General features: G+C 36.8%; 1 protein-coding gene and 1 pseudogene across 4 annotated transcripts in view; one reads left to right on the forward strand and one right to left on the reverse strand.

Moving 5' to 3' along the window:
- Positions 1-15457, forward strand: part of CCDC91 (coiled-coil domain containing 91) — a 254814-nt gene that overhangs the window by 48904 nt on the left and 190453 nt on the right. For 3 of the 4 annotated variants that reach the window (XM_045587880.1, XM_036456857.2, XM_045587881.1), the window contains exons 2-3: positions 8077-8119; positions 10501-10579. In XM_045587880.1, coding sequence (XP_045443836.1) covers positions 8090-8119; positions 10501-10579 — 109 coding nt within the window. In that variant the 5' untranslated portion in view covers positions 8077-8089. Of the gene's footprint in view, positions 1-8073; positions 8120-10500; positions 10580-15457 lie in introns of those variants that run through there. The other variant, XM_036456858.2, reaches the window with a different exon arrangement.
- On the reverse strand, positions 1055-4842 carry LOC118728715 (annotated as a pseudogene).

A 15457-nucleotide genomic window follows, 5' to 3' on the forward strand; every position in this document is an offset into this window, starting at 1 on the left:
CTTATTTCGCTTAGCATAATGCTCTACAGGTCTATCCATGTTATTGTAAATGGAAAGAGTTCCTTCTTTTTTATAGCAGTATAGTATTCCATTGTGTAGATGTACCACAGTTTTTAATCCATTGTTTGCTGATGGGTAAATAGACTGTTTCCAAATCTTAGCTATTGTAAATAGTGCTGCTATGAATATACGGGTGTATTTTTATTTTTAAGGCCTTAGTCTTGTTGTACACTCCTTCTATACTCTCCCCCTCACACACTCAAAATATTTGGGCTTCCTATTGTTATTTCATGGGTGTACTATCTTCTGTTAACTCTCTGCAGATATTATAGTTTTTATTTATTTTATTTTTAAAAATATATTTTTATTGTTTTTTTACAGAGAGGAGGGGAGAGGAATAGAGAGTTACAAACATTGATGAGAGAGAAACATTGATCAGCTACCTCCTGCACACTTCCTACTGTGGGTGTGCCCATAACCAAGGTACATGCCCTTGACTGGAATTGAACCTGGGACTTTTCAGTTCGCAGGCTGATGCCCTACTCACTGAGCCAAACTGAGCCCTGAGTTAGGGCTATAGTTTTTATTTTTAAAATATTTTCTCTCCTATATAATCTTTGTTTCTTCCTTCATTTTCTCTTTCTTTCTTTCTTTCTTTCTTTCTTTCTTTCTTTCTTTCTGTTTTTTTTTTGGCTAGGTCTTTATTTTTCATATATGAGATCTTTTTCATATCTTTGATTGTACTTGGCAGTTTGCTCGTACATAGAGTGAAGCACTAATCTTAAAGTAGCAAATGCACACACACACACATGCACACACATGCAAACATATATACATACATGTATAATGCTTAGAATTTGTCAGATATTGTTCTAAGTCCTTTATTTTATTTTTTCCCAATTCATAATACTCATATTAAAAACAAAACAGAACTCCATTTAGAATGTCATACACTAGTAAAACTACTATAAAATGTACTTTCAATAGGTTGGAGGTAGGGGTATGTCTCCATTCTGTGGGATCTTAGTCACTCATATTTGGGAGTTTTGCTTATCTAACTGTTTCTGGAATAAGCAACATAAAAGCAGACATGAGTCAGGAATGTGACGTTTCCAGGCTCTTTTGGCATTACTAAGCTGCCTCTCCCTGACTTCCATCACCTACCATCAAGCTAGTTCTTTTTTAGGACTGACTCAGGGGCAGTCACTCATATGTACCCACCCATAGGAAGTCTTTAGTCTTCAAAGTGACTCTAGAAGAGGGTACAGAGCCTGTCTGCCCAGGTGGACTGCCTCCTTTTGGGGGATGAGAAAACATGATGCTCTGTACAGTTCTGACCCAGACCAGGTTCCAAAAATAATCCTTTTGGCCTCAGAGAAGCAGTCTAAAGCTAAGGTAATCAGTTTAAGGATTAAATCCCTTATGAGTATTCTGATGGCTTTTTGTTGATGCTGATAACCACAATTCTTCCTCCTGAACTACAATACCATACTACAGTGCCCTGTAACTTAAAAAAAGGGTTTGAGGGGAAGTCTAAAAATGAATTTGTTTCTGTTTTTAAAGTTAATTCCACATAATGCTATCAATAGGCCCATGGTAGGATTCCTCTTGCCATCCCACAGGTCACTCCAAAGCAAGTTGCTTTATGAACTTTTACAACTGTGCAAGAAGTTTGGAGTTAATTGGCAACAAGCCTGAAAATTTGGTTACGTATATACCAGTAGGTACAAAGCTGATTCATCAATTCCCTGTTCTGATCCTCACCCCAGTGCATTTCAACCAAGGCAACATTTGCCTCCTTTTTAATGTTTATCGAACACTTGAAAAGGTAATGTCCAGCCACTCCTTGGAGAGGGTTCCCTTTTTCTAACATGGTTGATGAGCTGCTCAGAAGCCTCTTGGTCCTGGGCTTCATTGCTAGAGACTTTACAACTTTCCAAAAACCTCCACGTATCCCTTTTCCTCACTCCTTTTACCTTCTACTAGAGGCTCAGTGCACAATATTAGTGCACTGTGGGGGGAGGGGTTCCCCTCAGCCTAGCCTGCACCCTCTAGTGTTCTGGGACCCCTCAGGGGATGTCCATGAAGGATTGGGCCTAAGCTTGCTCCCTACTGCTTGCTGCTCCTTACTGCTCTGCTCGCCGCTCCTTAGCACTGCTACTGAGGCAGGAGAGGCTCCCGCCACTGCCTCTGTGCTTGCAGGCTGTGAGCCCAGCTTCTGGCTGAGCAGCACTCCTGCTGTGGGAGTGTACTGACCATCAGGGGGCAGCTCCTTGTTGAGTGTCTGCCCCCTAGTGGTCAGTGTGCATCATAGTGACTAGTCATTCTGGTCATTCCGCTGTAAACAGTCACTTAGGCTTTTATTATATAAACTAGTGGCCTGGTGCACGAAATTAGTGCACTGGGGTGTGTGTCTCTCAGCCCAGCCTGCACCCTTTCCAATTTGGGACCCATCGAAGGATGTACTACTGCCGATTCACAGGGATTGGGCCTAAACTGGCAGTTGGACATCCCTTTTGCAGTCTGGAACTGCTGGCTCCTAACCGCTCACCTGCCTCCTGGCCTGCTTGCCCCCAAATGCTGCCCGCCAGCCTGATCACCCCAATACCCCTCCCCTGCTGGCCTGCTTGCCCCCACATCCTCTCCCTACTGGCCTGCTTGCCCCCAACTGACCCCCTGCTGGCTTGCTCACCCCAAACTGCCCTCCCTCCCCCGCTGTTCTGATCACCCCCAACTGACCCCCACTGATGGCCTGATGCCCCCAACTGGCCCCCTTGCTGCTCTGCTTACCTTAATTGTCCCCCCCACTTGCTGGCCTGATCACCCCTAATGCCCCCAACCCTCCCACTAGTCTAATCACTCACAACTGTCGTCCCATCCTAGCCTGATCACTCACAACTTCCCTTCCCTCTTGGCCTCTAACTGCCTCTACCTCGGCCCTTCCACTGTGGCTTTGTCCAGAAGAACATCAAGGTTTCCCAGTCTAATTTGCATATTACCCTTTTATCAGTATAGATAGAGGCCTGGTGCATGGGTGGGTGCTCGCTGGTTTGCCCTGAAGGGTGTCCTGGATCAGGCTGATTCTCTTGGGGCATGGGACAGCCTGGGCGGGGGTCTGTGGTGGTTTGCAGGCCGGCCACGGCCCCATGGGATGAGGATCCCCACTGAGGGGGTGGCGTGGCCAGCCTGGGTGTGGGGCTGAGGGCTGTTTTCAAGCTGGCCATACCCCCTTCAGGGTCAGGGTTCCTGCTGGGGTGCCTGGCCAGCCTAGGTGAGGGGCTGAGGACTGTTTTCAGGCTGGCCGCACCCCCTTTAGTGTGGAGGTCCCTGCTGGGGTTCTTGACCTCCTGGGTGAGGGGCTGATGGCTGTTTGTAGGCTGACCACGTTCCCCAGCATGGACTTTCACCCCATGGGGGTGTGGCCAGCCTGGTTAAGGGGCTGAGGGCCATTTTCAGGCTAGCCACACCTCCCCAGCAACCCAGTCCCCCAGTCCCTCCTTGAGTGGAGGCCAGGGCAGGTGGAAAGCTTGGCTTATTCCATCGCCAGGGAAACCAAAACCACCTGCTTGCTCCAGCTCCATGACTGCCACCATCTTTGTTGGCTTAATTTGCATACCCACTCCTGATTGGCTGGTGGGTGTAGTAGAGGGATGCTCAATTTGCATGTTTCTCTTTTATTAGTGTACATAGGCTCTGGGTTTTCTACCTGGGAAAGGGAATCCTGGATTGGGCCATGGCTTTCAACAGTGGCTGACTAGCCTTCTGGTAGAGCAGGCCCACACAGGACACTCTGCCGGAGGCCCTGGGCCAAATCTTGGCTACTGACAGACACTTTGTGGGTGAATTTTTTTTTCTCTTCCAAGGCTTGGATGATGTCCTCTGGAACTCCAGGAACTTCTCTCAATTATCTCACTTGTTCTCTTTTCTTTCCCTTAAATGAAACCAGGAGTTTTCTATGGCTGTTAGGAAAAGGCTAATTTCTACTTTTCCATACAGAATTCGTTTATGATGGACCTTTAGATCAGTGAGAATTTTTTCAATTCATCTCATCACAACTACTTCTTCCACTGTCTCCGAGCCCAAAAGTGATGGTTTGAGGGATAATTCTTTTATCACAGACTCCAACACTACAAATATGATGGGTTCCTTCTAATTTTCTTTGCTTACTTGGTGGTGATGTTACTATTACATCATCATAAAAACTCCAAGCTAAGGCCCATCTCATTGTCCGACTTTGACAGAATTCAGTGTAGGTGATTTTAGGAACCTCTTGAATTCGAAGCTCTTCCTTCAGAGGAGCAAGGCTGCATTTCTTTCCCGGCATATAGCTATACGAATGCAATCTTTTTTTTAAGTTGTAAACTGTCATGGATGATCCTTTTAACAAACTCTAATTCACCTCCTTCTGCCATGATCTCTGTGATACTAGGTGGAGGTCTTCAAGGATTTTAAGAGTTTACTCTCTGGGCTTTCATCTGATAAGGAGGATCGCCCATGCAAAAGTCATAGATTATCTCAGATTCTTCATTAAGAGCATCCATCAGAAGTATCTTCTGTGGTATTTTTACAGCTTTTATACGATCAGATAAGTTATTCTGTTCCACATTTTTCTTTGCATAGTTGAAGCACATATCATCTACTTCTGTTGTAAGAAAATACCTGTCTCAGTGTCTTCCAATCCAGAGACCCTCAGCTTTACCCTATCCAGGGAATACACCTTTAATCTTTTGCAGAGATGAGGAGCTGTAAGTTGCTAGTTGTGCAGATTCTAAAAGGGAATTTTGGATTTGTCTGCAACTGTTATTTTAATTCTCACCATTACCCAACTTTCAGTGCATCCATTCTGGAGCTTTTTGTGGATTCTGTAATATAGATGTGATTTTCATTTTCTCATTGGTAGTTTAAGATACAACTTCCTTGTGGTTACTTTCAAATTTTGCAGTTTTCTCATTTCATATTCTCTTCGACCCTGTGTTATGAGGAAGCAAACAATCAAAAACAATTCTTTGCTATCTTTTAAGAAAAGACTTTTGGCAAGAGACTTGAAATAAATTACATGTTCTTAATGTGCCATTTAAAATTTGCCATTAGGTCTATTGAAATAGATCTCAAATGTTCCCACCTGAGGCATTTAATAATTATCCAATTAGATATATCACCTTAGGAAAATCTATGCTTCCACATTTGACATATTTTCTTCTTTCTTGTGGCTCTTTTATATCTCATATTATGTTTGCATGCTTTTCTTACATTCTGCCCTTTCTCCCACACCTGACCGTAAGTCCTTAGGGACCTTGAGTGTTCTTCAGATTTGCCCAATAAAAATTTGTTACATTAAGTATTGTATATATCTTGTTCTTGCAAAATATTAGCAGTGTATTAAATAATGAGAATTGTAAAAGAAGGAATTAATATACCAGTGCAGCAAAAGAGATTAAGTTCAGATATAAAGAAGTATGAGAATTATTAAACTTGCATATTATGAAATCTTTCAATATAGATACCTAATCATAACAAAGTATAACTTCTCTTATTTCCTGGACAGTGAAAAAAAAAACAAACTACATATTTATCAATTTTTAATCAGGCTCATTTAAATAGCCAGTTTCTAATTCTATAATTTAGATGATAGATATATTTGGTATTGCTACATTATATTTGTAGTGTAATGACATATAATGTGAAGTGCTTAGAAATATTCCAAAAAGTTTATAAATGCACTTTTGATAAAATAATGTTTGAATATATTAGAGAGGCTAAATTCATAAAGAAGTCTGTACTAGTAATTTTCCTTTTAAAAACTAAGTTTGTGTGTGTGTACTTTGTAAAATGGATTTTTACAGATCAGTGCTGTAATTTTTTTTCCTCCTGATCTTTCAAATGTTCTGCAGGAAACTATTTCAGGGTTTGAAATGAAATTATTCAGAGAAAGGTTATTGCTTTAAAATAATGTTTGTTTTTCTAGTACTCTATTTTTAAGAAACTCATGACCCATTTGTCTTTTAAAGTATATTAATATTACTTTGAGAACAGAGTAGAGTAGCATCTGCATTTTAATATATAGAAGTTGCTGAGGTATGGAAACATCAGTGGTCACTAATATGTTCTTTTGTAGAGTTAAAACAGTACTTAGGAAATTGATGGTATTTGGTTCATTACCACAGGCAAACAAAGCTGAAATGATTGTTAGGCATGGGTATTTGTTTTTGTTTTTAAATTTTCTGGCATCTTACAAATAATTTATTGGGATATGACTTAGAAAAACACATAGAAGCATTACTCTAAAAATTCCATTCTTTTGAAACCATATTATTTGGGTCCAGCGTTCATAGATGCTAAAAATATTTTTTAATTGTCTCCGGAGACTTGTGGGATACATGTGGAAAAGACAACTTGGTGTTTATAGTTTGACTTGGTTAATTCTCTGTATCCATATCACTCCCCTTTCATAATTTCTTCATGAAAAAATGTAATCACATACAGATTTCTATTCGCTTGCAACACAAAATTAATGTGAATTCCATTTCAAACTAACCACCATCAAAAGTTTTGAAAGTCTGGTTTATATTTTTTAAGTGCAGTATGTGGATGACTTGCTTAGTTTTGAATTTTGGAAATGTACATCTTTAAAAATATTTTCATCATGTTGTTAAAATGTGGGTAATGGTGACAATATTGGTATCAAATTTTGGTTAATTTAATGTTCTTTATATAATGTATTTTTGTCTACATATATTTCTGTTAGTGCCATTACCTTCTGATTTTCTCTGAAAACAATTTTTTTTGCATATTAAAACAAAACAGTTCTTGAGATTCTATTACTGTTTATTTTTGGACTATTTTATTTTTGAAGGCATTAATATTAATTTCATTGAGAAGGCAAAGCATAGATACAGATAACCACGTTTACATAGACAACTGCCTTATCACTCAGAGCAAAATATCTTAGGAAATGCCTTTAGAATTATTACTTATTACTTAGCTTTAGCTATTTTTTATTTATAATTAGAGACTATATACATATATTTTTTGTAATAAGTCCATCTTGTGTTGTTGACTCAAGGAAACTGGAATGTTCCAAAAATGTATACACACTCTGAATAATTATTAATTCCAAGGTGTTAAATCTGTAAAGAAGGAAACATCAATTGAGCAATTAGGGTGTTAAATGTGTGTCATATATGTGGACATGTTTACTTTTGAAATCTAGGAAAGGAAACAAGTTATAGTTGGCCAGAGTATCACTTGCAGCTTATAATTTTTCTTTTTTTAAAGTCCAAGTACTCATGGTTTTCTCCTTTTGTTTTTATTTATATACACTTAAGATAAAATAAAATGTATTATCCTACTGATTATCTCCCTTACATACCTTAAGGATAAAGAAGAGTGGAATTCTGAATATTCCCTCGTGTTTTTCTCTTCCCTGGTCTCACATAAATACATGACTTGATTTATCTTGATCAGCCTAGTAACTTGCTCCACATTTTTCCAAAAGTGCGAAGCAGTTTCAGCTAAAAATACACATATCAAAATGCTCCAGAAGTTGTGGCCACAGCTCAAAAATGCTGATCAATTTTGAAAATCTAAATCAACCTCGGCCATGAAACCAAGGGAAGAACCTTTGTGGTGGGGGACAGATTTCCAAAAATTCACCACAGTCCTGTTCTTAGCTGGAGTTTGTGCTGATGTTGCCAGACAACTGAGGAATAGATGCAAAAAGCAGGAAGCATTATTGAATTGAGCCCTAGTGCCAATTTGGGAAAAGCAAATTAAAATGTAAAAGAATATTTTTCCACTCCTGGCATCTCAATGTAAAATGGCAAAATACATGGTTGCTGAAAAAAGTCACAGAAATTACTAATTTTGCCAGAAAGACTAATTTTCAAAAAAAAAAAAAAAGTCTAATCTTTTCAAATTAAAAATGCATGCACATATAGTTAAAGAAGTTTTTTTTTAAAAACCAAATAAAAGTCTTAATTTACAAATAAAACTATATATACCTTTAAATCAGAGAGTGTTTTGACATAATTGACTGTATGTGTGTGGGCTTGTTTCAGTGTTTTCTGTTATTTTCAGGTGCGCTTGAAGAATGGATGATGATGATTTTGGTGGTTTTGAGGTATGTGCTATTATTTACCTTAATTTTGCTTGTGTAATTGTTTTAATTTTGTGAGATTATAATGGAGTATTTACTGTTTTGAAAATGTATTATTTATCATTGGCATTTATGATCCTTGATCATTTTGAATGTATCTTTAGAATAAAAAATGAAATCAAGGCAAACAAAAATCTAGGCCCTCTAAAAGTTAAACTGATTTATTATTATTGAACATTTGGTCATGCCCATAGGAATGGTTTAAATCAAGGTAATTAAGTGCTACTAGTAAAAACACTAGAAAAGAGGTTTTAAAAACTGTCAGCAGATGAGTTTGTTGGGATACATGTCAATTAGGAAATACTTGTGAGATGAGAGATGAACCTTGAAGATGTCACATATTTGCATGTTTACACCTCTAATGAATTAATTTGGACTATTGTCTGCATAGTCTTTTGGTGGCTTATACAACTAATTAGTATGTTTATGTTAGCGTATTCTCTCAGGTTTGACTTTGTATTTTGTTAAGTGGAAATTATTAGCTGAAGAAGCACTGTCTTTTTTTATTAATCCTTTTCAGTGAGTGTTCATTTATTGAAATACTTTGTAACCCACTTATTTTTATGGAGCCAGTATAGTCTTGCAGGAAAAATTTCTGGATTAGGAGTCAGGATGCCTGAGCTCAAGTCCTGGAACTACCTTCAAGTGAGCTCTGTGATTTTTTTTTTTTTTTTTTTTTTTTAAGTAAGACTTTCAACTAGTTTGGAATTTGGTAAAATTAGATTGTTAAAAATAGAAAATGTAATTAATGACATTAATAGGAAATATAAGATATTAAGTCTATATTCATGTTCTAAATATCTTGTAAGAATGGTATGGATTTATTTATTTATTTATTTTAATATATTTTATTGATTTTGTACATAGAGGAAGGGAGAGAGATAGCAAGTTAGAAACATCGATGAGAGAGAGTCATCGATCAGCTGCCTCTTGCACACCCCCTACTGGGGATGTGCCTGCAACCAAGGTACGTACATGCCCTTGACCAGAATCGAACCCGGGACCCGTCAGTCCCCAAGCCGACGCTCTATCCACTGAGCCAAACCAGTTTCGGCAGAATGGTATGAATTTTTTTAGATGAGGGTCATTTTCTCTTCTGTCGATATGAAAATATGTAGAATATGAACATACCCATTGTCTTTATTTCATCTAAAAGTATTTTTTGTTTAGCACATTTGTATGTTATTTATAATATTTTGGGTTTTGTTGGGTTATTGAGTCTTATGTTATTGAAATGAAACATTTAAATACTTATTAAAATTTATTCTACTTTGAGGAAAATATATGTTTCAAATATAATATTAGTTTATTTTTCAGAAGTCAGTTATTTGAAAGTTAAAATTTAGTACAGCCTCCTTGAGACCATTTATTATATTAGATACAAATAGATTCGGTGATGTTCATTATAGTAAAATTTACACTTCAATGTTATAGTCAGTGGATCTATTACTTTCAATATTATATAGGTACAGTTTTAGCCAACCATTCCAATTTAATTGTGATTATTAGAGTACTTTCTTACCACATCCTATTGTAGAAATATGGGAGGTCTCTGTCCTTGGTCATATAAACCATGGTCATTTTTCATAGTTTGTAGAGAATAGCAATTCTAATCATGTGTCTCCTGTGGTAGATTTTTCTAGTTGACTTGCCTTTAGCTGAGAACTCAATGAAGAATCTGAACTGACATAATGGTTCTTTTTTCAATAATAATTTTACTGTGACTTGAACACTTAAGACAGAAAACGCTATTCTCTTACACACATCTCAACATTTTAGTAATTGTCCCATAATCTTAAAACTGTTTAATAGGAGGGCTTATTAATTTAAAATGCCAGCTTTAGGACTCTAAATGTTGAATGAGAAAGTCCAGCTGGTAGATTATTAAAAAATATAGATTAATTCTATTTCTTTAGATTGATTTCTAATTAGGTCTTGTGCTAATTAATGAAAAAAGATTTGGTCTCTAGACTTTTAAAGAAAAATCTGTTTTTCTATGTACATGGATAAATGTGGTAAATTAGTTTAAAGTACATAGATATGACATTCATAAGTGGAAATGTAAATAAGAATATATAAAATAAAAAATGGATTGCCAGGAGATATACGGTATTTGAGTAAGTACGGAAAATTTTTGCTTAAAGATAATGTAACATGAATACTGGGGGTAGCAAGTATTGGGGGCTGATAGTAATGAAGATTGAAAAGCAATTGAGTATTCAAAGAGAATTTGAAAATGAGTGGTACATTAGAAAGACTAGGCTTGTAGAACCAGGAAGCTTGTTTGCTTAAATAGCACTTCTATTTTCCAGGTATTCTAAAGTAATTTTGCCTTTGTTTTCTAGGCTGCAGAAGTTTTTGATGGGGGAAGCGGTGAAACTCAAACTACATCTCCTGCTATTCCTTGGGCTGCTTTTCCTACAGGTATTAGTATACAGTAACTCAGAGTTTTTCTTATTTAACACTAGAGGCCTGATGCAGGACATTCGTGCACTGGGGAAAGCCCCTCAGCCTGGCCTGTACTCTCTCCCAGTCTGAGACCCCTCGAGGGGTAAGCATTTCTGCACCCATAATAGGAGCATCTAAATATATAAAGCAATTATTAATGGACATAATAGGAGAGATGGACAGTAATATAATCATAGTAAGGTACTTTATCACCACATTGGCATCAATGGATAGATCTTCCAGACAAAATCAACAAGGAAACAGTGGCCTCAAATCACACTGTAGACCAAATGGGTTTAATTGATATTTTCAGAGCATTTCACCCCAAAGTAGCAGAATATACATTCTTTTCAAGTACAAATGGAGCATTTTCCAGGATACACTACAGGTTATGTCACAAAATAAGTCTTAATACATTTAAGAGGTTTGAAATCATATCAAGCATTTTTTTTGACCATGACTGTATGAAACTAGAAATCAATTACAAGAAAAAAGTGAGAAACACACAAACACATGGATATTTAATAACATGCTACTTAATAGTGATGAGTTAACATGAGAACAATGAAGAAGTTAAAAGATACCTTGAAAGAGTTGAAAATGAAAACACAATACTAAATCAGTGGTATATAGAGAAAGCAGTCTTAAGAGGGAAATTTGTAGCAATATAGGCCTACCTCAAGAAATAAGGAAAATATCAAGTACATAATCTTCTTTACACCTACTAGAAAAAGAACAAAGTCCAAAGAGAATAGAAGGAAGACAATAATAAGAATCAGAGCAGAAATAAATGAAAGAGAGTCTTAAAAAACAATACAAATGGTCAATGAAACCAATAGCTGGCTCTTTGAAAAGATAAACATAATTGATTAATCATCAGATTCATTAAGAAAAAAGTAAGGGCCCAAATAAATAAATTAGAAAGAGAAGTAACAACTGACACCATAGAAATACAAGAACTTAAAATACTGCAAATAGGATAATCTGGAAAAAATAGATACATTTTTTTTTTTTTTTAGACATGCAATCTTCTAAGACTGAATCAAGAATAAACAAAAATCTGAACAAACCAATTATAAATAATGAAATCAAAGTAGTAATCAAAAATTCCCAACAAAGAAATGTCATGCATTGGATGGTTTTATAGGTAACTTGCCAAACATTCAAAGAAGATATAACACCGATTCTTCTCAAACTATTCCAGAAAATTCAAGAGAGGGAAGATTCCCAGGTTCATTTTATGAGGCCAGCATTATCCTAATTTCAAAGCTAGAAAAGGACACTACAAAGAAATTAAATTATAAGCCAACTTCCCGATGACCATAGATAAAAAAATTCTCAAAATATTAGGAAACCAAATTCAACAACATGTGAAAAAGATTATACATTGTGATCAACTGAGATTTATTTCTGGGATACAAGGTTGATACTGTATCCTCAAATCAACTAGTGTGATGCACCACATAAAAAATGAAGGATAAAAATCATATATTCAACCTTAGCCAGTTTTGCTTATTGGTTAATATAGCATTGGCCCACTGATTGAAGGATCTCGGATTCCATTTTGGTCAAGGGTACACAGGCTTGGTTCCTCACCCTAGTCGGGGCACATGCGGGAGGCAACTAGTAAGTGTGTCTCTCTCAGGTGATGTTTTTCTCTCTGTCTCTCCCCCTCCCTTTTACTCTTTCTAAATATCAATGGGAAAAATATCCTAGGCTGAGGACTAACAACAACAAAATTATATGATCACATCAATTGATGCAGAAAAAGCACTTGATAATCCAGTACCCGTTTATGACAAAACTCTCAGTAAAGTGAGAATAAAGTAATGACACTTCAAAATAATAAAGGCCTTCTATGACAAATGCACAGCTGACATGTTATCAGTATGTCTCCTATTTCTACTTGCCTTAGAGGGCAAATACTATGTTTTGAATCTTTTTGAATCCTAAGTATCTACTTTTGTGCCTTGTTCATAAATAATGCACAGTGCTTTTTCTTTATTGTTAATAAAAAATTTACTTTAAAGTAATTTTTTAAATTATTTTTTATTCAATTCTTTGGGGGCAAGTAGTCTTTCAGTTACAAGTTAGAGAAAGGCAAACCTAATAATTTTGGAAAGCTTAGAATTACTCAAAGATAGCTAAGAAGCTATTTTTTTCTGGGTCTCAGTTATCTTTCATGGTCACTCCCAATTTAGACAACTGAACTAGAAATAATTATATTTTCCTGGTTGTTGTTTTTTCTTTTCCTTTTGTGTATATGTGTGTTTACTGTCTTTCCTGGTCCTACTGGGTGTCACCTAGGAATAGTATAGAGCAGTAGAAGTTAGACTAAAGTTTAATTCAAAGTATTGTGATTTAAAAGCAATTATATTAGTATCTATATCTTTTGCCTCTTTTTTTTTTTCTGTTTATTTTTTCTAAACATTTTTTAAAGGAAAATTATTCCAGATTTTGCATAGTGTTTATATCAGTAAGTTTTTGAGTTGAGTCCTCATGGGACTATCTGTCTATCTATTCATCCATCCATCCATCTATCTATCAATCATCATCTATCTAAAATAGAGGAATATGCAAATTATCCAGGACACCTTCACATCATGGTCTTTCACAGGGTGGTGGAGCTACAGAGCTTCTGGTTGGGACTCTGGGACTAGCGCAATTTAGTCTTGCCCAGGCAGATGCCCCTGCAGCCCCACAGCTGAATCCTGACGCTGACCTGGGGTTTACTAAACTTTACTGGAGCTGCTTTCCACACCCCCACCTTCTGCTCCAGGACCATGCTGCCCCATGCAGGTTGCCATGGCAGCCTCCTGACAGGTGGGTGGCTGGGAGAGCAGAGTGGGGTGGGGCTGCAGGGAGCCAAGGAGGGGTTGGGCTGCTGGAACCATGTTCCTGGGAGTCTGAAGAGAGTGCCTGACGGGAGCCTGGACTTCAAAGAAGGAAGAGGAATTGGCCATTGGGAGCTCTTCCAGTCCCCTGCATGGTCACCCTACACCAGCCCCTGCACCACCCGGGGATGGGGAGGCTGACCAAAGAGATGACCCATCAGCGCCCCTGAGGCACATGATTCTCTCCTGCCTCCCATGGAAGTGGTGCTGCTCCCTCCCGCCGCCTATGGAAGCAGCATAGCAGCTCTAGCAGGCATGCTGCCTCTCCCACTGAAGCCTACTGTGTGGATATTGCTCTCTGGGCCATTAATACTTTTTATAAAAAATAAATTTTTTTGCTAAGAAATTTCTTGTTTTTTTTTTTACATCATTTTGAAATAATTTGCTATCTTTTCTTATAAATTTTCATAAGACTGTTAAAGCTGTCCTTTTTAGGAAACTAAATTCAAAATGAATGTCTATCTGCTGATACAACACGTGTATGTATATATATATAAATGCAAAGATATACAGGATGTAGACATACATAGGTAGATAGCTGTTATGATTTCTTCCCTTTTTTCCACTTTTGCCTTGCAATGCAAGTTCTCTTTCCTACCATACCCTCTGGAAGGAAGGAGTTTATCTTTACTAGACCTTTCAGATTATAGGAGCATTACACAATTATTCTTAGTTTAGTTTCAGTATGCTTTTGATTCTTTTCTGGTTTCTGAATCCATAGGGTTTATTTAAATTAAATTTAGAGTGTTCATTTATCCACAAATTCATTCATTACCTGTTCTTAAAGTATACTGTGTATCATACACTAAGTGCCATGTGATGTGGACCTCATTCCATTTTCAGTGATGCCATATGAAAATTGTCATCATAAATTACAGGATGTTTCACAAAATTTATTGTTAATGTTGGCAAGCACTTTTATCAATAACTTTAGCTTTAAATCTTTCATGAAAAAAAAATGAGGCCAAAAAGTTTTGTCCTGTTACCATCGTGTACAATGTGGGTGGTGCTGTTTTAGAGGCAAATGACTGTTTACTTTTTACTTTTAACTGTATAAATATAAATTGTCTAGAAAGCGAGGTGGGAGGCAAAACCTTGAATACTGTCCTTTCCAATATGTTTCTAAGTTACTTGTAGCACTACACAGACCACATTAGAATGCATTGACCATCAAAGGGAAAAAGAAGTGGTCCAGATAGATACTTTAATCCAAATTAGCTTATTCAAAACGGCTTATATACCAGGCAAACTAAACTGTCTGTCACAAGCCGACCCTTTAGAAGGAATAATGGGAATTGGACCAGCAGATGTTGAATCAAATAACTTAGATGTGGTTCACTTTGCATCTGGAGCTATTTGCATACAAAGCCAACAGGAAAGTTCAAACATTTTTCTCAAGACATTGGCAAAGAGAAACCTGGAAAACAGATGCCTTTTTGATTTCATGGTTCAGTTTTTCCATTCTCCATTCTCCTGGCCAGGAAAACCTAGGACAACAAATCGGTCATTTTATTAATATCCCATTACTCTCCTTGCTAACCCTGTTTTTCCAGTCAAATCTATGTTACACATCTACAAGAGTTCAGAACCTGAGTCCACATTTTTTTGTTTGAGAAAAACTTGTGATTTTTCTCAGATTAATCTGAAAAATAGGAATAGTAAACATTAACTGAATTTTACTTTAATCTATATTTGAGGTAAAAATTTAAGGTGACATTGCATATTTATATAAATGTATTATAATAGGCAGCATATGTAATCTCGTTTAAATTTTTTCCATCACATCTATTTTGTGTCTATATTAGACATATTGCAAGGACATAAAGTGGATTTCCACTGTAGTGAAATAATTTTGTAATATTTTTACACCGATTATGTAAATGGCAGATTGTGACAGATAGCTTCTTTTTGCTATTTTTTCTTTTTTTCTGTTTGTTTGTTTTGTTTTAACTCCCAGGTT

The sequence above is a fragment of the Pipistrellus kuhlii genome, unplaced genomic scaffold (genome assembly GCF_014108245.1).
Source record: "Pipistrellus kuhlii isolate mPipKuh1 unplaced genomic scaffold, mPipKuh1.p scaffold_m20_p_3, whole genome shotgun sequence".
NCBI classification, from domain to species: domain Eukaryota; kingdom Metazoa; phylum Chordata; class Mammalia; order Chiroptera; family Vespertilionidae; genus Pipistrellus; species Pipistrellus kuhlii.